Genomic DNA, 23,100 nt, shown 5'->3' with positions numbered 1-23,100 from the left:
TGAAGAAAAATAATTGAAACAAAAATGGAAAAAAGTAAGAAATAACACAAACAAATGTTAATGAATGAATGCACCTAATGCACAAGATGCATCGTGTTATCAACATGCACTGCATTTCCTCATCTTTTGACAATTCTTCCTGCTCAAAAATCTCAGTAGGGGTAGGAGAAGCTTAAAGCTCATTTAATAATTACAGCACATGCACATACATTTATTTCGTACATGTTATCGTTTACAGAAGCTTATTTAGTTAACCTAAAAATATTAAAAGTAAAATATCTTACAGGTTTTCGGTTTTACAAACCCTAATCTAGTATCAGTCACGTAATATTTGTGTTTTTCTTTTCTTAGTTACAAACTACTACTATAAGACACCTATAAAAATGTAACACTTATATTACAACACATTCTCAACTTATAAATTAATGGTCTTGCAAAACTTTTTACAAATGTATCAATAAATATATAAAAATCGATCTTCACTGTCTAGGTTCTTTATCAATACACTCCTATATCAATTGACAAGTCTGTAAAGGTGGAGGTTAAGTACTAAATGGACGTAAAACGGTTTGTCGACGCCTAACAGGCTTCTGGATGAGTCGGAAGTCGCAATCTCGTTGCGACCTTTTGATATACAGCGTAAATACAGCATAAATACAAACATTTCTCTTTAATCCTATTTAGAATATCATCTCCCAACGCATACAGGGTGTTCGCGGACACCCTGCATGCCGACGTTTGGCAGTATCTTCACGATCCGGGGAATCACCAGTTATTGTCCTCCTAAACCAATTTTATACAAACAATATAAAAGAAAAATCGACCATCGACCATCGACAATCACTTAACAAAATTTTCGTCAATCGGGTTAATTTGTTAAGTCACTGCACGCCGTTTAATCCTAGTTATAGAATGGTTTCCTTACCATGGGCCCTGGTTTGCCATAGTCACCCGGACGACCACTTTCCCCCCTTAGACCCATGGGACCCTATTAAAAACCAACCATCACTATCTATCCGTCACCCGAAACGTCGACTTCGAGTCGACCCACCTCGAAGTCGACGTTCTTGGCGCGACTACGTCACGCAGCAGTCGAAAACCAAGGTTTCAAACTTACAGGTAGGCCCATCGGTCCCGGATCTCCTTTTGCGCCCTTCTCGCCCTACACAACTCCGTTAGATTGTTAAACTAGGTCGTCGACGATACTTACGGGTTCGCCCTTTATCCCGTCCATCCCTCTGTCGCCTTTAATTCCCGGAGGACCCTGCAACCCGTTCTGGCCGGGCGGTCCCGGAGGTCCCGGCGGACCCATGACCACCTCGCCCGTCGTCACCTCCCCAGTACCGTCACCCTGGAACAGTATAGAGCACGGCCCAAAAGTAATCGTTTTCACCTCGCCTTTCGTCAGCCAACTTTCGAAAAACCAAGCAAGGAAGTAAAAAGTGTGGATATTTACCTGTCTCCGTCGCAGCTTTTTGTATTTCTGTGGTGGGAGGAAACGCCGAAAAAGAAAAGTCGCATTAGAACAAACATTCAGAAGCTAATTTTCGTAAAAATGGATGCAGAGCGAAGAGAAGTGGGGGGATTTCGGGACACTTACTGATTCGCCTTTTTCGCCCTTCTCGCCCTTCTGGCCGGGGTAGCCGGGCGGGCCGGGGAGCCCCGGCGGGCCCATGAGACCCGGCGGCCCGATGTCGCCGTACTCGCCCTTCTCGCCCTTGGGACCGACTTGGCCCTGAAATAGCACGATTTTAGTGTTGGGCGTGGTTTGAGGGGCGTCAGTACCGGAAGACCTGGCGGACCTTGGGGTCCTGGTTCCCCGTTGAGACCGGACTCGCCTGGGGTACCCATCAAGCCCATGTCGCCCTTGGGACCTACACACGACTCGATTAGTGTCGAAGCAACGAAACCGTGAATTTAGGGTTAGTACAGTTGTGTTATTATTTGTACCTGGAAGGCCTGGAAAGCCTGCAAACCCTTTATCCCCCCTGGGCCCTGGGTCACCCGCGTCCCCTTTAGGGCCTGGCAGGCCCTTTGCTAGCACATCTCCATCTCGTCCCTAAACACACCAAACCACAAATCAGCTTCACGTTCACGCCCTAACGACTTCCATTTTTCGAAAAAAAAAAAAAAAAACCGTTTTTTGAAAAATCAAAACCCATGCATGACTCAAATAAGACAACAAAATAACGAAAAATATACAGATACTTACGATAAGCCGCTTCAGACCAGTGAGATTAGTCGTGTTAATCAGCTATTAGTGCCTAAACTACTGAAACTAAAAAGTGATATAATTAAAAATAAAAGAATCATTAAAAAAGGAAAACCATTAGAAACCTACAACAAAATGAAACCAAATCCAGAAAGCCATGCAAAAACCATTCCCATGCGATGGACCCCGCCCCCTCCGCATGCCCCGCTCACGCCAAAAATATGAAGCTATGCATGAAATGTGGTCTGGTTAGATGATCAATGTCATGAAACGTTAATTTTATCCCAAAGGTGGTGTCATGACATTGTGACAGAGACAGAGATAGCCAGGTCGGTACTTTACCCGTTTTCCTCGCCGGCCGCGGGCGCCCTTCTCCCCGGGCGCGCCAGGAGGGCCCATGGGTCCGGCTTCGCCCTTTTCACCTTGTCAAAGTCGGATAAAGGTTATACAGTTTTTGGGAAAAAGTTGGATAATTACCAGGGGGTCCGGGGGGGCCCGGAGGCCCTTCGACCAGTCCGGTGGGGAAGTCGCCGCTGAGGGTGGTCGTGAGGCCGCGCTCGCCTTTGTCGCCCTTGTCGCCCTATAACATGACGGGTGATGAATTGATGGGTTTTTGCGGGTTTTGGGGTTAGGGTTAGTGATGAGTGGTGAAAGTTAGCGGAACACGAAAGTTGGTCGGGGGTTATTAAGACGGAACTTCCCTCGTCTTCAAATTTATAATTTTTTGTTTCCTCCATTTTTGGATTTTGTAATTTTCATTTTAAATTTCTCGAGTTTTAAATTTTTGCGATTATTTAATGTTTAATTTTTTCGATTTTTCAGTTCTGATTTTATAATTCCCCTTTTTTTGCATGTGAAATTGTTTCATTTTTGGATTTTTCAGATGCATGATTTTTCAATTTTCTGCTATGCAATTTTTCTAGTTTTCCTTTTAAATATGTGTTAATAACAATTATCAATTCTAAAATTTTTCACTTTTTTATTATTCGACTTTCCAATTTTTCGATTTTTAATTTTTCTATTTTCGATTCTTCAATTTTTCATTTCTTCAAATTTTCGCTCTGCCATTTTCATTTTTTCTATTTTTATGTAATTATTTTATAATTTTTTTTCAATGATTTTTCATTTGTTTAGAATTTTTTCATTTTTCCATTACATATTGGATTTTATTTTTTTTTTTTTATTAATTCAATATTTCGATATTTCACTATTCCCGTTTTTCGTTTTACAATTTTTCTAGTTTTTAGATTGGAATTTTTAGATTTTTCAAATTCTGAATCTTTTGTTTGTTTAATTTTTCATTTCCTCAATTTTTCGGTTTTTCAACTTTTGTATTTTTGGATGCTTCTGTTCGAATTTGGAGTCTCTCGATTTTTAATTTTTCGCTTTTTCAATGTTTCCGAGTTCTTTGATTCTTAAATTTTTTACAGCAATTTTTTAATTTTTGTTTTTTCATTTTCAATTTTTCAGTTTTTCGATTTTCGAACTTTTGGATGTTTCAATTTTTATATTTTGCAACTTTCCGATTTGCAGTTTCACGAGTTTTCAATTTTTTATTTTTCGATTTTTCAGTTTTTCATTTCTTCAATTTTTCGGTTTGCAATTTTTTCGTTTCGGTTCTTTATTTTCATTATTTTTCAAATTTCTCGGTATTTCAATGTTCTGACAATTTTTCCATTTTTCAATGTTAAATTTTTCAATAGTTAGATTTTTGACTGTTTAGATTTTATAATTTTTCGTATTTGAATTTTAGATTTTTCAGCTCCTCGATTTTGCAATTTTTCTTTTTTTCAATTTTTTCCAGTTTTTATTTTAAATATATGATTTTGAAAATGTTTCACTTTTTCGATTTTAAAACTTTCATTTTTTTCGACTTTTAATGTTTCGATTTTTAATTTTTCTTTTATTGAATTTTCAAAATTTTCTAATTATTCGATTTTTCAATTTTCGACCTTTCCCTATTCCAGTTTTTCGCCTTGCAATTTTAATAGTTTTCAAATTGGAATTTTTAGATTTTTCAAATTCTGAATTTTTGTTTGTTTAATTTTTCAATTCCTCAATTTTTCGGTTTTTCAACTTTTGTATTTTTCGATGCTTCTGTTCGAATTTGCAGTCTCTCGATTTATAATTTTTCGCTTTTTCAATGTTTCCGAGTTCTTTGATTCTTAAATTTTTTACAGCAATTTTTTAATTTTTGTTTTTTCATTTTCAATTTTTCAGTTTTTCGATTTTCGAACTTTTGGATGTTTCAATTTTTAGATTTTGCAACTTCCCGATTTGCAATTTCACGAGTTTTCAATTTTTTATTTTTCGATTTTTCAGTTTTTCATTTCTTCAATTTTTCGATTTGCAATTTTTTCGTTTCGGTTTTTTATTTTCATTATTTTTTAAATCTCTCGGTATTTCAATGTTCTGACAATTTTTCCATTTTTCAGTGTTAAATTTTCAATAGTTAGATTTTTCACTGTTTAGATTTTATAATTTTTCGTTTTTGAATTTTAGATTTTTCAGCTCCTCGATTTTGCAATTTTTCTTTTTTTCAATTTTTTCCAGTTTTTATTTTAAATATATGATTTTGAAAATATTTCACTTTTTCGATTTTAAAACTTTAATTTTTTTCGACTTTTAATGTATCGATTTTTAATTTTTCTTTTATTGGATTTTCAAAATTTTCTAATTATTCGACTTTTTAATTTTCGACCTTTCTCTATTCCAGTTTTTCGCCTTGCAATTTTTAAAGTTTTCAAATTGGAATTTTTAGATTTTTCAAATTCTGAATTTTTTGTTTGTTTAATTTTTCAATTCCTCAATTTTTCGGTTTTTCAACTTTTCTATTTTTCGATGCTTCTGTTCGAATTTGGAGTCTCTCGATTTTTAATTTTTCGCTTTTTCAATGTTTCCGAGTTCTTCGATTGTTACATTTTTTACAGCAATTTTTTAATTTTTGTTTTTTCATTTTTAATTTTTCAGTTTTTCGATTTTCGAACTTTTGGATGTTTCAATTTTTATATTTTGCAACTTTCCGATTTGCAGTTTCACGAGTTTTCAATTTTTTATTTCTCGATTTTTCAGTTATTAATTTCTTCAATTTTCAATTTTTTCGTTTCGGTTTTTTATTTTCATTATTTTTTAAATCTCTCGGTATTTCAATGTTCTGATAATTTTTCCATTTTTCAATAGTTAGATTTTTCACCGTTTAGATTTTATGATTTTTCGTTTTTGAATTTTAGCTTTTTCAGCTCCTTGATTTTTCAATTTTTTCTAGTCTTTATTTTAAATACATGATTTTGAAAATTTTTCACTTTTTCGATTTTTAATTTTTCTTTTATTGGATTTTCAAATTTTCGAATTATTCGACTTTTCTATTTTTGACCTTTCTCTATTCCAGTTTTTCGCCTTGCAATTTTTCTAGTTTTCAAATCAGAATTTTTAAATTTTTGAAATTCTGAATTTTTTGATTTTTCAATTTTTCGATCCTTTTTTTCAATTTTGGAGTCTTTGGATTTTCATTTCAATCTTTCATTTTTTCTACTTTTTCATTCAATTATACTAATTTTGAACTTTTCATTTTTCCGATGTCGAATTTTTCATTTTTTCTTTTCTTCAATTTTTCGAGTTTTTAATTTTCGATTTTTTTCATTTATTAATCTTCGTTTCTTCAATTTTTCGATCTTCCAGATTATTTCCAGTTCTTAGAGTTTTCAATTTTGATTTTTTGATTTTTTTTCTCTATTGATTTTTTGTTTCTTCAATTTTTACCTTCTTCAAACTGTCGATTTTTCAGTTTTTTGTTTGGGTTCGCAATTTTTTTAGTTTGAAACGTAAAATTTTTTGGTTTTTCATCTTTACTTTTTTATTTTTAATTTTTAGGTACTTCAATTTTTTATTTTTTCATTTTTCGAGTTCTCATTTCTAGTTTCTCGAATTACTCGATTTGCAGTTTTCTAGTTTTCTATTCCGAATTTTGGAATTTTTTGATTTTTAAATTTTTCATTTCCTCGATTTTTCCATTTTTCAACTTTTGTATTTTTCGATAGTTCTTTTCGATTTCTAACTTTTCGGTTTTTCAATAAAATTTTTTATTTCTTCTATTTATCATTCACTTGTTCTAATTTTGTATTTAACACATGATGTGTCAACTTTTAACTTTTCATTTCTTCGGCTTCAATTTTCCGATGTTGACTTTTTCTATTTTTTTTTTAATTTCTTCAATTATTTGGTTTGTTATTTTTCGAGTTTTTTATTTATTTTTTTTGTTTCTTCAATTTTAACATTCTTCAAGTATTCCATTTTTCAGTTTTTTGTTTGGATTTGCAATTTTTCTATTAAACTTCAATTTTTTTGGTTTTTCATCTTTTACTTTTAATTTTTTGATGTTTCAAAATAAACAAATCTAAAAATGTATTTAATTGTTCTAGTTTTCAATTTCAAATTTTTGGTTTTATGAAAATTTTGAATTTTTGATTCTTTAATTTTTCATTTCCCCGATTTTTCCATTTTCAACTTTTGTATTCTTCGATAGTTCTTTTCGATTTCTAACTTTTCGGTTTTTCAATATTTCTCAGTTCTTTAATTCCTCATTTTTTTATTGCAATTTTACGTTTCATTTTTCAATGTTTTCGAGTTTTCATTTTTAAATTTTTCAGTTTTTGGATTTTTGAACTTTTGAATGTTTTAATTTTTAGATTTTGCAATTTTTCGATTTGCAATTTTACGAGTTTACAATTTTCAATTTTTGATTTCTAAATTTTTCATTTCTTCAATTTTTTGGTTTCCAGTTTTTTTGTTGCGGTTTTTTATTTTCAATTTCTTCAATTTTTGCTGTGCAATTTTCTTGTCATTTGTCATTTTAAATATGTAATAATAATTATTTTGAAATATTTTCACTTGTTCCATTTTTTTCAATTATTCGAGCATTCAATATTACAGTTTTTTGATTTTACAATTTTGACGAAGCTAAATTTTTCGATTTTTTATTATTCAATGTTTCAATTTTTCGTTTCTTCAGTTCGATTTGCAATTTACACTTTTTCGATACTTAATTTTTCGATTTTTCAACTTATCGAATTAGAAAATGGAAAAATTGCAAAAGTGTAAAACTGAAAGATCGAAAAAGAAAAACTGAAAAATTATAAAATGAAACATTGGAATATCTAATGAAGAACTTGGAAACTGGAGAAATCGGAAAATCAGATAACTGAGAAATCCAAAAATTGCAGAACTGAAAAATTTAATAATTTGGAAGTAGAGGAATTGAATCAAAAATTCAAAATTTTGAAAACTGAATAAACGAAAAATGATAAAATCGAAAGAAACATTGAGGAAATAAAGGGAGGAAAAAACGACAAATTGTGATATAAAATCGAGAAAATGAAAAATAAAAATCAAGAACTGGAAAAACCGAGGAAACGAAAAATTGAAAAATCGAAATATGTAAAACTGAAAAATAAAAAAAATAAAAACTAATGAGTTTTCTCCAAAAATCTGGATGTCTGGAGCGAAAACTCAACACGGATTCATACACCACAATTATTATTATCTCATTTTACGAAATTAAAAGCAATTTTACAAACAGATGACAGACAGACGGAAACGGGGGACCACTTTTTTCGTACTCTAGGGGTCATGAAACGTCGAGAAAACAGAAGTGACAAGTCGCCCGATGGCCTCGATTAGCACAGAGAGTGAATTCCACTTACGCGTTGTCCTTTCGTTCCATTTCGGCCCGGTATGCCCTATTAAACAAAAAGTGGGGGATGGGCTGTGATTGGTGGAGGGTCACGTGTCGTCGCCGCCCTATTTCAACCAATCAAACTTACAACAAAAATGATCCATTACACAATTAGTCTTGCCGCCACTTCCCATAATTAAAAACTAATTAGTAATTACTCATTTAATGTGGCATGATTTATGGACGCGCTCTAGATAAATTAAATAAGTGTGACGGCAGAAATAGGGCGACAACCTATAACGGGATTCTCACAGGCAAGCCCATGTGTCCTGGTAGTCCCGGGAATCCTGGGGCTCCCATCATGCCAATTACCCCCCTGTCCCCCTAAGCGACACGAACGAGATGAGGTGATAACACATGAGACATGAATAAATTAAGAAACGGATGCCACATACCTTAGGACCTTGAAGACCGTCGAGTCCTGGGGGTCCCACGGGACCCATGGGTCCCGGCTCGCCCTTGTCTCCCGGCGGTCCCGGTTCTCCTGGCATTCCTTGCCTGCCGTCGTGGCCGGGGAGTCCCTCTGAACCGGGCGGTCCTGGAGGACCTGGGGGGCCGGGTTCGCCGGGTTCACCCTAGCGGAACACACGCTTAGTAGTAAAGGTGGTAAAGAAACCAGACGCGAGATGGCAAAGGGTACGACTACTGGCTACAAGAGGGCGCTACAGAAACGTCTAGCTAACTACTGACTTACTTTGAAATCGTCAGGTGGGGGTTTGGGTGAAAGAAACGATTGCCTGTGACTGCGTGTGCAAAAAGTACCGGGAGTGTGGCTGGTTAGTCAGTTTTAAAGTGAGAACGGAAGGTGTAACTGATCTAGGGTGCCTTGACGAATTTAAGAGTGGGGATACGAAATGACAACTTCGATGTCAAAATAATTTGGGTTATGTCATAGTTGTCAAATTTCTTAAGTATTTTAAAAATTGAAGTCTTTTTTTGTCGTTAATTTCCGTTTTTTTTTCTTGTTTTGTCTTTTTTGGTCGTTTTTGTGACCTTTTCTCTTTGTAGAACTTATTTAGTGGAAATTTTGAAACAAAATTCAAAAAAAAAAATTGCAAGTCAAAATCATCAATGATAATCGAAGTATTCTGTTAAACAAATTCAAATTTTTTTAATTTCCCAAAATTGTCTTATTTGCTTCATTTTAGAGTTTTTGGAAACATGGAATGGATGAAATTTGGAGGAAATTAAACCCCAAAAAAATTCTGGGAATCGAAATAAGCAAAAGAATTGTATTTTTTCATTCAATTGTTCTAATTTTGATTTTAACGTGTCCACTGTTCAATTTTCCAAAATTAATTTTTCGATTTTTTAGCTTTCATTTCGTCGGTTTTTTCATTTCGCAATTTTTCGAATTTTCAATTTTCCGAAGTTGAATTTTTGAATTTTCTCATTTCTGCGATTTTTCGGTTTGCTATTTTTCGATTTTATTTATTTACTCATTTTTTCTTTGAATTTCTCATTTTTGTAGTTTGTAACTTCAAATTTTTCTAGATTTTTTAATTTATCGAACTTTCAGTTTCTATTTTCTTCAATTTTTCGATATGCAATTTTCACATTTTCAGTTTCCAATTTTTAGATTTATTGATTTTCAGTTTTCCACTTCCTCGAATTGTCGATTTTTCAACTTCTGTATTTTTCGATGCCCCTTTTTTTAATTTAAATTTTTAAAATTTCCCAAAAGAATTAGTGATTTCGAAAAATGTTATAGTCCCTAACCAAGATTTTCCAAATATTCTGTTTCAAATTCAGGTTTTCAACATATTCCAAAAATTGCCTTATATCATTTTGGAGCTTCTTAAAAAAACGGCAAGAATTTTCGAAGAAAATAAACCCCAACAAAAATCGAAATTTCTGCTGATTTCGATTTTTTTCAAAATCTGGAAATTTCAATGTTTCCAATTTAATTTTTTTTTTCAACTTTTCGAATGTCCAATCTCTTTATTTCACGAATTTTGGATTTTTCGATTTTTCGCTTTCTCGGTTTTTGGATTTGCCGATTTTTGGCTTCTCGATTTTCAGAATTTTTGATTTCTCAATTTCTGTATTCTCGATTTTTCGATTTCTTGACTTTTCTTTTATTCTTTAAATTTTGAAATGTTCGACTTTTGTATTTTTCTCGATTTTTCGACTTCCCAATTTTTCAATTTCTCGTTTTTTTACAGCGAATTTTGAATTCTTCTATTTCTCAATTTTCAGATTTTCCGATTTTTCGACTTGAAGTTTCGGTTTTTGGATTTTCTTGATTTTTCAACTTTTCGACTTTTCAATGGAAATTCTGATTTTTCGAATTTTGGAATTTTTCGGTTTTTCACTTTTCGAATTTTCGGTTTTTGGATGTTTCAATTTTACAATTTCTCGATTTCAATTTGTCAATTTGTCGATTTTTGACTTTTAGAGTTTTCTATTTTTGGATTTTTCGGCTTTTCGAGTTCTTGATTTTTTCGATTTTTCTATCTTTCAACATTTTAAAACTCTGATTTGTTGATTTTTCGACTTCTTGATTTTTAGATTGTTCAATTTCTTCATTTTTAAACTTTTCGATTTTTCAAAATTTGGAAAATTAAAATTTTCGAGTTTTTTATTTTTAATTTTTCGATTTATTTACTTTTCGATTTCTCGGTTTTTGGATTTGCCGATTTTTGGCTTCTCGAATTTCAGAATTTTTGATTTCTCAATTTCTGTATTCTCGATTTTTCGATTTCTTGACTTTTCTTTTATTCTTTAAATTTTGAAATGTTCGACTTTTTTGTTTCTCTCGATTTTACGACTTCCCAATTTTTCAATTTCTCGTTTTTTTACAGCGAATTTTGGATTCTTCTATTTCTCAATTTTCAGATTTTCCGATTTTTCGACTTGAAGTTTCGGTTTTTGGATTTTCTTGATTTTTCAACTTTTCGATTTTTTGACCCTTCGAATTTTCGGTTTTTGGATTTTTCAATTTTACAATTTCTCAATTTCAATTTTTCAATGTTTGGATTTTTCGATTTTTCAAGTTCTCGAATTTTCGACTTTCATTCTTTAAATTTTTAAATTTTCGACTTTTTGATTTCCCAATTTCCAGATTTTTGCATTTTTTTTATTCTTCAACTTTTCAACTTTTCGAATGTCCGATGTCTTGATTTTTCGATTTTTTGACATTTCAAATTCTCGATTTCACTTTTTCAATTTCTGAAGTTTCAGATTTTCTAATTTTTCGACTTCAATTTTCGGTTTTTGGATTTTCTTGATTTTTCAACTTTTCGACTTTTCAATGTTTGGAAATTCTGATTTTTCGAATTTTGGAATATTTCGGTTTTTTCACTTTTCGAATTTTCGGTTTTTGGATGTTTCAATTTACAATTTCTCGATTTCAATTTGTCAATTTGTCGATTTTTGACTTTTAGAGTTTTCTATTTTTGGATTTTTCGGCTTTTCGAGTTCTTGATTTTTTCGATTTTTCTATCTTTCAACATTTTAAAACTCTGATTTGTTGATTTTTCGACTTCTTGATTTTTAGATTGTTCAATTTCTTCATTTTTAATTTTTCGATTTATTTACTTTTCGATTTCTCGATTTTTGGATTTGCCGATTTTTGGCTTCTCGATTTTCAGAATTTTTGATTTCTCAATTTCTGTATTCTCGATTTTTCGATTTCTTGACTTTTCTTTTATTCTTTAAATTTTGAAATGTTCGACTTTTTTGTTTCTCTCGATTTTACGACTTCCCAATTTTTCAATTTCTCTTTTTTTTACAGCGAATTTTGAATTCTTCTATTTCTCAATTTTCAGATTTTCCGATTTTTCGACTTGGAAGTTTCGGTTTTTGGATTTTCTTGATTTTTCAACTTTTCGATTTTTTGACACTTCGAATTTTCGGTTTCTGGATTTTTCAATTTTACAATTTCTCAATGTTTGGATTTTTCGATATTTCAAGTTCTCGAATTTTCGACTTTCATTCTTTAAATTTTTAAATTTTCGACTTTTTGATTTTCCAATTTCCAGATTTTTGCATTTTTTTTTATTCTTCAACTTTTCGATTTTTCTTCCTTTCAATTTTACAATTTCTCAATTTCAATTTTTCAATGTTTAGATTTTTAGATTTTTCAAGTTCTCGAATTTTCGACTTTCATTCTTTAAATTTTGAAATTTTCGACTTTTTGATTTCCCAATTGACAGATTTTTTTGCATTTTTTTTATTTTTCAACTTTTCGATTTTTCTTCCTTTCAATATTTAAAACTCGGATTTTTCGGCTTTTCAACTTTTCGAATGTCCGATTTCTTGATTTTTCGATTTTTTTACTTTTCAAATTCTCGATTTCACTTTTTCAATTTCTCAAGTTTCAGATTTTCCAATTTTTCGACTTCAATTTTCGGTTTTTGGATTTTCTTGATTTTTCAACTTTTCGACTTTTCAATGTTTGGAAATTCAGATTTTTCGAATTTTGGAATTTTTCTGTTTTTTGACTTTTCGAATTTTCGGTTTTTGGATGTTTCAATTTTACAATTTCTCGATTCAATTTGTCAATTTTTGACTTTTAGAGTTTTCTATTTTTGGATTTTTCGGCTTTTCGAGTTCTTGATTTTCCCAGTCATCTGATTTTCGAATTTTTTTGATTTTCCGACTTTTCGATTATTTAATTTTTCGATTTTTTTATCTTTCAACATTTTAAAACTCTGATTTGTTGATTTTTCGACTTCTTGATTTTTGGATTGTTCAATTTTTTCATTTTTAAACTTCTCGATTTTTCAAAATTTGGAAATTTAGATTTTTCGAGTTTTTTATTTTTAATTTTTCGATTTATTTACTTTTCGATTTCTCGGTTTTTGGATTACCTGATTATTTGACTTCTGGAGATATTGGAAAGATGGAAGAAATTTTCGGAGAAATAAAACAAACAAAAAAAAATCTGGAAATCGAAATAAACAAAAGAATCTCGGTTGATAATTTCCGAAGATGCAATGGACCCGGACCAAGATTTTCAAAATAGTCTGTTTCAAACTCAGATTTTTAAAATATCCCAAAAATTGCCTTATATCACTTTGGCGATTCTGGAAAAATGGTGGGAATATTCGAAAAAACAAAATAAGAAAAAAATCCGGAAACTAAACTACCAAGATTTTCCAAATTTTTTGTTTCAAATTCAAATCTTCAAAATAATCCAAAATTTGCCATGTTTCATTAATTTTGGAGATTCTGGAAAAATGGTAGGAGATTTTTGAAGAAATAAAATCCAAAAAAATTCTATCAAAATTAGGAAAATAATTGATGATGTTCGAAATATTTTGTTTCAAATTTATTTAGATTTTAGAGTATCCCAAAATTTGCCTTTTTCACTCATTTTGCATATTTTGAAATAATGAAAGAAATTTTCGAAGAAATAAAACCAAAAAAAAAAATTTTGAAATCAAAATCTGCAAGATATTGTTTCAAATTCAGATTTTCAAAATAGCCCAAAATTCGCCTTATTTAATTCATTTTTCTAGATCCTGGAAAAACTACTCTTAAAAAAAATCTCAAAATTGAAATCAACCGAATCTCTCCAAAATGTGCCCAAGATCATTTTAGTGATTCTGGAAAAATGGTGCATATATTTTCGAAGAAATAAAATCGAGGCAAATATAAACCCCGCCCATCCACCCCATCTCAATTGTGATGATTTTAACTTAAAACACGTTCAAAGTGGTAAATTTTTGCAAGTAAATAAGGATTTTGCAGTTAAGCTCCGTCCCCTTGGCTCACGACGAATAAAAAAATCATTACAATTGAGATAGGGTGGGTGGGCGGAGCTTATACTTTGCCTTTTTTCCTTAATACGTGTGGACTTATTTCGATAACAAGAAACTTAAAACATGTCTAAAATGGTAAATTTTTGTAGTAATCAAATAATAGACTAATAAAAATACCAAATGAAAGTAATTTCGTAATACCACTGTATTTGTCCACACTCTTATAACATCAAGGCACTCTAGTCTAACCCAGGGCAGAATATTGCACTTGTATTTTTGGTTGCATAATTTTGAAACTGACGAAAGTCGTGTTTTATCGGTCGAACGACTCGGCGAATTTTCTGCCACCAGTGAACACCCCCTCCCCTTCCGCCGTACAGCCCCGCCACGATAATTTATAACCCAACACGAGCATTTAAACCCTCTAATGCTCGTAAATCGCGTCATAAATCCCGTCCAACACTGTACGACATACTTCCTACTTTAAAGCAAGTGTGACGGGGTGAATTAACCGCCACAATATTAAGCAAGAGAGAAGTGGTGAGTTAGCGAAGTTGCCAGACGCTTTTCAACTTTTCAACAAGTTTCAACCCCCACAATTAATTAAAGAAGAAATCCTAGAAATTGACGATGATTGCGCAAACGTCTAGCAACCGTTACAGTGAGACTCTGATTGTATGCATTGTTGACGAACAATTCGTGTGGGCGATATTTCGCAAACTTAACATACTCTATATAGTGCATATAATCGGAGCCTTTGGCTTTAAAGTACGAAAATGCGGCCCTTGGACTCACTTTGAGCGTGATGATAGTTTCGCCCGAAATGTTATGCCCCCTTTCTTGAAGCCCCTAAAAATTAACTATTTGTGAGTACGACACTACGATAGCGGGATTTAAGGTGCGCAACAGGTTAGAGGGTGCGGCTACAGGTAAACACCTCCATGCTAAACACCAACTAGAAACAAAGACTGTTAAAAATCGGTCAAAGTCAAAGAAAAAACATCCAAAAAAAGTGTGAAGATTTGGTTGAGAGGTGGCCGACGAGCTCACCTTCACTGCTACGATCTCGGCGTAGCCCAGGGTGCCTCCACGAAGGGTCGTTACTGATCTTTTTAAACCCTGGAAGAGAAAATCTGCATAAACGGGGTCTGAGGCAAGAAAACCACACTCGCAGTTTCCAGAAAAAAACAAAATCAAGGCTAGCTAGTAAAATCGCGATCCCTCTCTCCTCGGATCGTACTTATAATCCCCTGATCGGTAAAAATCGTTTTTAATTTAGCGCGAAATCCCCCCAAAAAAACTTTTATTTTAGTTCTACAAGTTTCGATGTTTCACGGCGAAACTTTAAACGCAAAAACAAAATCAACAAACTTGTTTTCGTCTCTAAACTTGAAACATTCACGAGCAGAACTTCATTATTATACTACCTTCACGTCGTCGGAGAGAGGGAAAAACTCTACAGCTCTACCCAGACGCGAGGAAATTAAAATATCCCGTAACGTAAAAAAAGCAAACTTACCCTTCCAGGCAGCTAAAAGAGCGAAATTAAAAAGAAAACTCAATTAGTGTTTTTATGGATTAAGTTATTTCATTTTTAATAAAAATTAGTAAATAAGTCTTTTAACCTGGAATTTATTTACTCATTTTTTAGTAGGGTGCGTCCAGGGGTGTACTCACTTTGACCGCTTGGAAAACGTCGAAGCCGGGGTTGCCCACTTCGCCCTTTTGACCTTTGTCGCCGGGCCGGCCCTGAAACCACGCTCGACGGTAAAAACACTTCGGACGAGATTGGTACTTACGGGGTCTCCTTTCGGGCCGTCCAAACCGATCGGACCCTGTCGAAATGAACGATTTTTAAGTTTACGGGTCGAGGCGGTGAGGTTTAGTGGTTTAGTGTATGATGATGACGGTTAGAATGAAAAATGAAAGTTATTTACTACGGCACTAATATTAATTGGCTATTTCTAGGCTTGCTAATGCTAAAAGCTACACCATCTAACTACGGATACAGAACACGTCGAAGTTTGGACATCTGGACACGTGTTTTGTATTGGTGGGTGAAGCCGTGTTCCGGGGTCCGGTCTAGGCCCGCTACTTTTCGTGAACTTCGCCAACGACGTTAACACAATTTTCCATTAAGATTTTTTTAATTTTTCAACTTTTGAATTTTTTCTCTCTTCAATTGTTTGATATTTCCTTCAATTTTTTGATCTCCCAGCTTCTGATTTCTTCAATTTTTCAGTTTGCGATTTTTCTAAATTTCCAGTTCAAATTTTTAGTTTTGGAATTAGAATTTTCTGATTTTTAATTTTTTGTTTCAACTTTGATTTGCAACTTTTCGAGTTTCCAATGTAAATTTGTTCGGCTTTCCAAACTTTGAATTTTTATTTTCTCGGTTTGGAATTTTCGATTTGCAAAATTTCTAGTTTTCAATTTCGAATTTGTATGTTTTTTAAAGTTCGAATTTTTTAATTTCTAATTGTAATTTTCTCGATTTTTCAACTTTCGTATTTTTCGATGCTTCTTTTACATTTTGGAGTCTCCCGATTTTTAGTCTTTAAATTTTTTTTTGATTTTTTGACCTTCGAATATTTTTTATTTTTCATTATTCAGTTTTTAAATTCTTCAAATTTTCGATTTGAGTTTTTTATTTCGATTTGCATTTTCGAATTTTCAGTTGCAATTTTTTTCAATTTTTGTTTCTTAATTTTCTGTTTTTTCACTTTTTGGATTTTCAATTTTTCAAATTATTTTCAGCTTTATGATTTCTACAAATTTTCAAACTGCATTTTTCTAATTTTCAAGTCCAATTTTTTTTCAACTTTTGAATTTTTAGATTTTTAAATTTTTCACTTGTTCAAAGTTAGTAATTTTCAATTTTTCGATCTTCCAGTTTTTCTTCAATTTTTCAGTTTGTCATTTTTCCAGTTCTTCGATTTATTAACTCTTCGTTTCTCCAATTTTTAAATCATAAACTTTTTGAAATTCTAGATTTTTGTTTCTTCACTTTTTCGATTTTTCAAGTTTCAGTTTTAGACTTGTTGATTTTTTGATCTCTCAGTTTCTTCAATTTTGCGATTTGACAGATTTTCTAGTTTTCAATTTTGAATATTTAATTTTTCAAGTTTCAAATTTTTTCATTTTTAATTTTTGATTTGGTCGATTTTTCAACTTTGTATTTTTCGCTCCTTCTTTTCCATTTTGGAGTCCGGCGATTTTTCAGTTTTTCAAATTTTTGTATCTTCGACTTGTTGAATTTTCAAGTCAGTTTTTCAATTTACGAACTTTTTGATTGTTTATTTTTAATTTCTTCAATTTTAAGATTTTTTAACTTTTCGAGATCTCAGCTTCTACTTTTTTCAATTTTTCGATTTGCAATATTTCTAGTTTTTAATTCCGAATTTTTTAATTTTTCAGCTTTTGAAATTTTTGATCTCTCAGTTTTTGATTTCTTCAATTTTTCAGTTTGCGATTTTTCTAAATTTCCAGTTCAAATTTTTAGTTTTGGAATTTTTGAATTTTTTGATTTTCAATTTTGTTTCAACTTCTCGATTTTTAAAATTTTTCGATCCTCTTAAATTTTTTTTGTTTCTTTACTCCTTTGATTTGCAACTTTTAGAGTTTTCAATTTAAATTTTTTCGGCTTTCCAAACTTTGAATTTTTTATTTGCTTATCTTTCGTTTATTCAATTTTTGATTTTTCAAATTTTCCGAATTCGGTTTTTTGTTTTCAATTTCAATTTCTTTGATCTTTCAACTTTGGTTCTTTATTTTTTTTTTAATTTTTGGATTTTTAATTTTCAAATTTTCAGGTTTATAGTTTCTTCAATTTTTCAATTAGCATTTTTCGATTTGATTTTTCAATATTTCAATTTAATTTTTTTAATTTTTCAAACTTTTGACTTTTTTGATGTATTTATTTTTCGTTTCTTCAATTCTTAGATCTGTAATTTCTTGAGTTTTTAATTATTTAATTTTTTTATTTATTACTGCTTCGTTCTTCCAATTTTTAATCATAAATTTTTCTAGATTTGTTTCAACTTTTAGATTTTCAAGTTTCAATTGTTTGATTTTTTATTTCTTTTAACTTTAGATCTCTCAGTTTCTTTAATTTTTCGGTTTGCAAAATTTCTAATTTTCAATTACGAATTTTTGGATTTTTCAACTTTTGTATTTTTCGATGCTTTTTTTCCATTTGCCTTTTTCTCTCGATTTTTAGTTTTTTTAAATTTTTTTATTTATTAATTCTTCGTTTATTCAGTTTTTAAATTTTTCAAGTTTTTGATCTTCCATATTTATGTTTCTTCACTTTTTTAATTTAAATTTTTTGATTTTTTGACCTTTGAATTCTTTTATTTTTGAACTCTACCATATTTTTTGTTTTTCGTTTTTACAATTTTTAGAATTTTTGATTTACAAATTTTTGGATTTTCCGTTTTTTTGAGTCCTTGACTTTTTAATTTCCCGACTTTTTGATTTCTCAATTTTTCGACATTCCAAATTTTCGAGATTTGAATTTTTCGATTTCTCGACTTCGATTTTTCGACTATTTGACTTGTATTTTTGGATAAATCGATCCAATTTTTCAATTTTTCGACTTGCAATTTTACGATTTTCAATTTTTAGATTTCTGAATTTCACGATTTTTGGGTTATACAATTATATATATTTATACTTTTCGATTTTTCACTGTTTGGACTTTTAATTTTTCGACTTTTCAACTTTTCAAATGTCCAATTTCTTGATTTCTTGAATTCGATTTCACGATTTTTCGATTTCTCTATTTTTTGGCTGCAATTTTTGAATTTTTCCTTTCCGATTTTTCAACTTTTCAGTTTCTTCATTTCTCAAATTTTTTTAGTTCATTTTCTCTATTTTTGGGATTTCTGACTTTTCGATTTCAATTTTTGAATTTGTTGATTAATAAATTTTTTGATTTTCCGAATTCTCTAGTTCTGTATTTTTCAATTTCCCGATTTCTCGATTTTTTTGGTTGCGACTTTAGATTTTGTGATTTTTGAAATTTTCGATTTTTCAAATCTTCGAATGGCCAGTTTCTTGATCTCTCAAATTTTTGACTTTCAAAAAGAATCTCCCGATTTTCAGTCTTTTGACATTTTTTTTTATTAATTATTGGTTTCTTTACTTCTTTGATTGGCAATTCTTAATGTTTTCGATTAAAATTTTTTTATTTTTCGACCTTCGAATATTTTTTTTCTCCAGTTTTTCGATTCATTAACTCTTCGTTTCTCCAATTTTTAAATCAAAAATTTTTTGAAATTCTAGATGTTTGTTTCTTCACTTTTTCGATTTTTCAAGTTTCAATTTTAGATTTGTTGATTTTTTGATCTCCCAGTTTCTCCACTTTTGCGATTTGACAGATTTTTTAGTTTTCAATTTTGAATATTTAATTTTTCAAATTTCAAATTTTTTCCTTTTTAATTTTTGATTTGGTCGATTTTTCAACTTTATATTTTTCGCTCCTTCTTTTCCATTTTGGAGTCCGGTGATTTTTCAGTTTTTCATTTCTTCAGTTTTTTTCATTGTAATTTTTCTATTTTAAAATTTCAAGTGTGTGAATATTTTGATTTAAAAACGAATTTTTATTTTTTTTCACTTTCGCTTTCCTCGGTATTACGATTTCGCAATTTTTCGACGTTGAACTTTTCGATTTTTTTGTTTCAATTTTTCGAGTTCTTAATTTTTGAATTTTTTGATACATTAATGCTTCATTACTTCAATTTTTAAATCCTTAAAGTTTTCTTAAATGTTCAATTCTCCGATGTTCATTTTTCGATTTTTATTTCGGAATTTTCGAATATGTGGTTTTTTGATTCGTAATTTTTTGAGTTTTAAAATTTTTCAAATTATAGATTTTGCGTTTTTTCGAATTTTGGCTGTCATGATTTTTTAATTTTCATTTTTTTTTTATTTTCGGCTTTCCAATTTTTTATTTCGACAATTTTTCGACTTGCAGCTTCGAAAATTGAGTATAAAAGTTAAAAAAACGGAAAAAAATTTGAGAAATTGAAAAATCGAAATATTACAACGGAATTTTTTAATTTTCAAGTCCAATTTTTTTTTCAAATTTTGAATTTATTGATTTTTAAATTTTTCATTACTTCAAAGTTAGTAATTTTCAATTTTTCGATCTTCCAGTTTTTCTTCAATTTTTCAGTTTGTCATTTTTCCAGTTTTTCGATTCATTAAGTCTTCGTTTCTCCAATTTTTAAATCATACATTTTTTGAAATTCTAGATTTTTGTTTCTTCACTTTTCCGATTATTCAAGTTTCAATTTTAGATTTGTTGATTTTTTGATCTCTCAGTTTCTTCACTTTTGCGATTTGACAGATTTTTTAGTTTTCAATTTTGAATATTTAATTTTTCAAATTTCAAATTTTTTCATTTTTAATTTTTGATTTGGTCGATTTTTCAACTTTGTATTTTTCGCTCCTTCTTTTCCATTTTGGAGTCCGGCGATTTTTCAGCTTTTCATTTCTTCAGTTTTTAGATCTGTAATTTCTCGAGTTTTTAATTATCTAATTTTTTGATTTATTACTGCTTCGTCTTCCAATTTTTAAATCTTAAATTTTCCTAGATTTGTTTCTTCACTTTTTCGATTTGTTTTTTATTTTTTTTTATTTAATTTTGTTTCTCCAATTTTTACATTTTCAAGTTTTAATAGTTTGATTTTTAGTTTCTTTTAATTTTAGATTTGTTGATTTTCGATCACTCAGTTTCTTTAATTTTTCGGTTTGCAAAATTTCTAATTTTCAATTCCGAATTTTTAGATTTTTCAATTTTTGTATTTTTCGATGCTTCTTTTCCATTTGCCTTTTTTTCTCGATTTTAAGTTTTTTTAATTGTCTGATTTATTAATTCTTCGTTTGTTCAATTTTTAAATTCTTCAAGCTTTTGATCTTCCATATTTTTGTTTCTTCACTTTTTCGATTGGTAATTCTTAATGTTTTTAATTTAATTTTCGACCTTTCAACTCTTTTATTTTTGAACCCTCTCATATTTTTATTTTTCATTTTCTTCAATTTTTAAATACTTCAAATTTTCGAATGTAGTTTTTTGTTTCGATTTGCATTTTATACTTTTCAATTAGAATTTTTTTGATTTTTCAACTTTTGTTTTTTATTTTTGTTTTTTCAGTTTTTGGATTTTCATTTTTTCAAATTTTCAGGTTTATGGTTTCTTCTAATTCTCAAATTGCATTTTTCTAATTTCCAAGTCCAATTTTTTTTCAACTTTTGAATTTTTCGATTTTTAAATTTTTCATTTTTTCGATCTTCCAGTTTTTTCTTCCATTTTTCAATTTATCATTTCCCGAATTTTAAATTATTTATTAAATTTTTAAATCATAATTTTTTTAAATTCTAGATTTTTGTTTGTTCACTTTTTCGATTTTTCAAATTTCACTGTTTCGATTTTTCAAGTTTCATTTTTCGGTTTTTGATTTGTAATTTCTCTAAATGTTAGATTCTTGTTGATTTTTCGATTTCTTGGTTTCTTCAATTTTTTGATTTGCAAAATTTCTAGTTTTCAATTTCGAATTTTTAGATTTTTTGAATTTAGAATTTTTAAATTTCTAATTATAATTTCCTCGATTTTTCAACTTTTGTATTTTTCGATGCTTCTTTTTCATTTTGGAGTCTCCCGATTTTTAGTCTTTAAAATTTTTTGATTTATTAATTATTCGTTTTTTCACTTTTTTTAATGGCAATTCTTATATTAATGTTTTCAAGTTAAAATTTTTTCATTTTTCGACCTTCGAATATTTTTTATTTTTCGTTTCTTCAGTTTTTAAATTCTTCAAATTTCCGATTTGAGTTTTTTATTTCGATTTGTATTTTCTAGTTTTCAATTGCAACTTTTTTCAACTTTTGTTTCTTAATTTTTTGTTTTTTTCAGTTTTTGGATTTTCAATTTTTCAAATTATTTTCAGGTTTATGGTTTTTACAAATTTTCAAACTGAATTTTTCTAATTTTCAAGTCCAAATTTTTTTTCAACTTTTAAATTTTTCGATTTATTAACTCTTCGTTTCTCCAATCATACATTTTTTGACATTCTAGATTTTTGTTACTTCACTTTTTCGATTTTTCAAGTTTCAATTTTTCAATTTTTTGATCTCTCAGTTTCTTCAATTTTGCGATTTGACTGATTTTCTGGTTTTCAACTTCGAATATTTAATTTTTTAATTTCAAATTTTTTCATTTTTAATTTTTGATTTGTTCGATTTTTCAACTTTGTATTTTTCGCTGCTTATTCCATTTTGGAGTCTCTCGATTTTTCAGTTTTTCATTGCAATTTTTCTATTTTTGAATTTAAAATGTATGAACATTTCGACTTTACAAAACGAATTAAAATTTTTTTTTTACTTTCGGTTTCCTCGGTTTTACGATTTCGCAATTTTCGATTTTTTGTTTCAGTTTTTCGAGTTCTTAATTTTTGAACTTTTTGATACATTAATTCTTCATTTCTCCAATTTTTAATTAAATCCTTAGAGTTTTCTTAAATGTTCAATTTTTTGATGTTCATCTTTTCGATTTTTATTTCGCAATTTTCGAATATATGGTTTTTTGATTTGTAATTTTTTGAGTTTTAAAATTTTTCAAATTATAGACTGCGTTTTTTCGAATTTTTGCTGTCATGATTTTTTAATTTTCATTTTTTTTATTTTTCGGCTTTCCAATTTTTTATTTCGACAATTTTTCGACTTGCAGCTTCCAACATTGAGTATAAAAGTTAAAAAAACTGAAAAAAATTTGAGAAATTGAAAAATCGAAAAATTACAACAACTGCATTTTTCTAATTTTCAAGTCCAATTTTTTTTTCAAATTTTGAATTTATTGATTTTTAAATTTTTCATTACTTCAAAGTTAGTAATTTTCAATTTTTCGATCTTCCAGTTTTTCTTCAATTTTTCAGTTTGTCATTTTTCCAGTTTTTCGATTCATTAACTCTTCGTTTCTCTAATTTTTAAATAATACATTTTTTGAAATTCTAGATTTTTGTTTCTTCACTTTTTCGATTTTTCAAGTTTCAATTTTAGATTTGTTGATTTTTTGATCTCTCAGTTTTTTCACTTTTGCGATTTGACAGATTTTTTAGTTTTCAATTTTGAATATTTAATTTTTTAAATTTCAAATTTTTTTCATTTTTAATTTTTGATTTGGTCGATTTTTCAACTTTGTATTTTTCGCTGCTTCTTTTCCATTTTGGAGTCCGGCGATTTTTCAGTTTTTCATTTCTTTAGTTTTTTTCATTGCAATTTTTCCATTTTTGAATTTCAAGTGTGTGAACATTTTGATTATTTTTTTTTAACTTTCGGTTTCCTCGGTTTTACGATTTCGCAATTTTTAGACGCTGAACTTTTCGATTTTTTTGTTTCAGTTTTTCGAGTTCTTAATTTTTGAATTTTTTGATACATTAATTGTTCAT

General features: G+C 29.7%; 1 protein-coding gene across 22 annotated transcripts in view; it reads right to left on the bottom strand.

Annotated features, from left to right (window-relative positions):
• LOC135125350 (collagen alpha chain CG42342) overlaps positions 1-23,100 on the bottom strand; it is a 310,138-nt gene that overhangs the window by 5,747 nt on the left and 281,291 nt on the right. For 11 of the 22 annotated variants that reach the window (XM_064050869.1, XM_064050850.1, XM_064050867.1 and 8 more), the window contains 16 exons: positions 15,451-15,486; positions 15,329-15,400; positions 15,171-15,182; positions 14,702-14,770; positions 8,339-8,518; positions 8,196-8,267; positions 7,912-7,947; positions 2,690-2,792; positions 2,555-2,634; positions 1,951-2,059; positions 1,786-1,874; positions 1,601-1,735; positions 1,458-1,483; positions 1,211-1,358; positions 1,118-1,162; positions 926-988 (listed from right to left, as the gene is read on the bottom strand). In XM_064050869.1, the coding sequence (XP_063906939.1) occupies positions 926-988; positions 1,118-1,162; positions 1,211-1,358; positions 1,458-1,483; positions 1,601-1,735; positions 1,786-1,874; positions 1,951-2,059; positions 2,555-2,634; positions 2,690-2,792; positions 7,912-7,947; positions 8,196-8,267; positions 8,339-8,518; positions 14,702-14,770; positions 15,171-15,182; positions 15,329-15,400; positions 15,451-15,486 (1,275 nt within the window). Of the gene's footprint in view, positions 1-195; positions 784-925; positions 989-1,117; positions 1,163-1,210; positions 1,359-1,456; positions 1,484-1,594; positions 1,736-1,785; positions 1,875-1,950; positions 2,060-2,554; positions 2,635-2,689; positions 2,793-7,911; positions 7,948-8,195; positions 8,268-8,338; positions 8,519-14,446; positions 14,501-14,701; positions 14,771-15,170; positions 15,183-15,328; positions 15,401-15,450; positions 15,487-23,100 lie in introns of those variants that run through there. The other 11 variants (XM_064050870.1, XM_064050851.1, XM_064050855.1 and 8 more) reach the window with 11 other exon arrangements.

Source organism: Zophobas morio, unplaced genomic scaffold (genome assembly GCF_036711695.1).
Source record: "Zophobas morio isolate AGI-343-1 ecotype UQ-CSIRO unplaced genomic scaffold, CSIRO_AGI_Zmor_V1 ptg000008l, whole genome shotgun sequence".
Lineage (NCBI taxonomy): Eukaryota > Metazoa > Arthropoda > Insecta > Coleoptera > Tenebrionidae > Zophobas > Zophobas morio.
The sequence above is the reverse complement of the archived record's forward strand: the minus strand, read 5'-3'. Positions and strand labels throughout refer to the sequence as shown.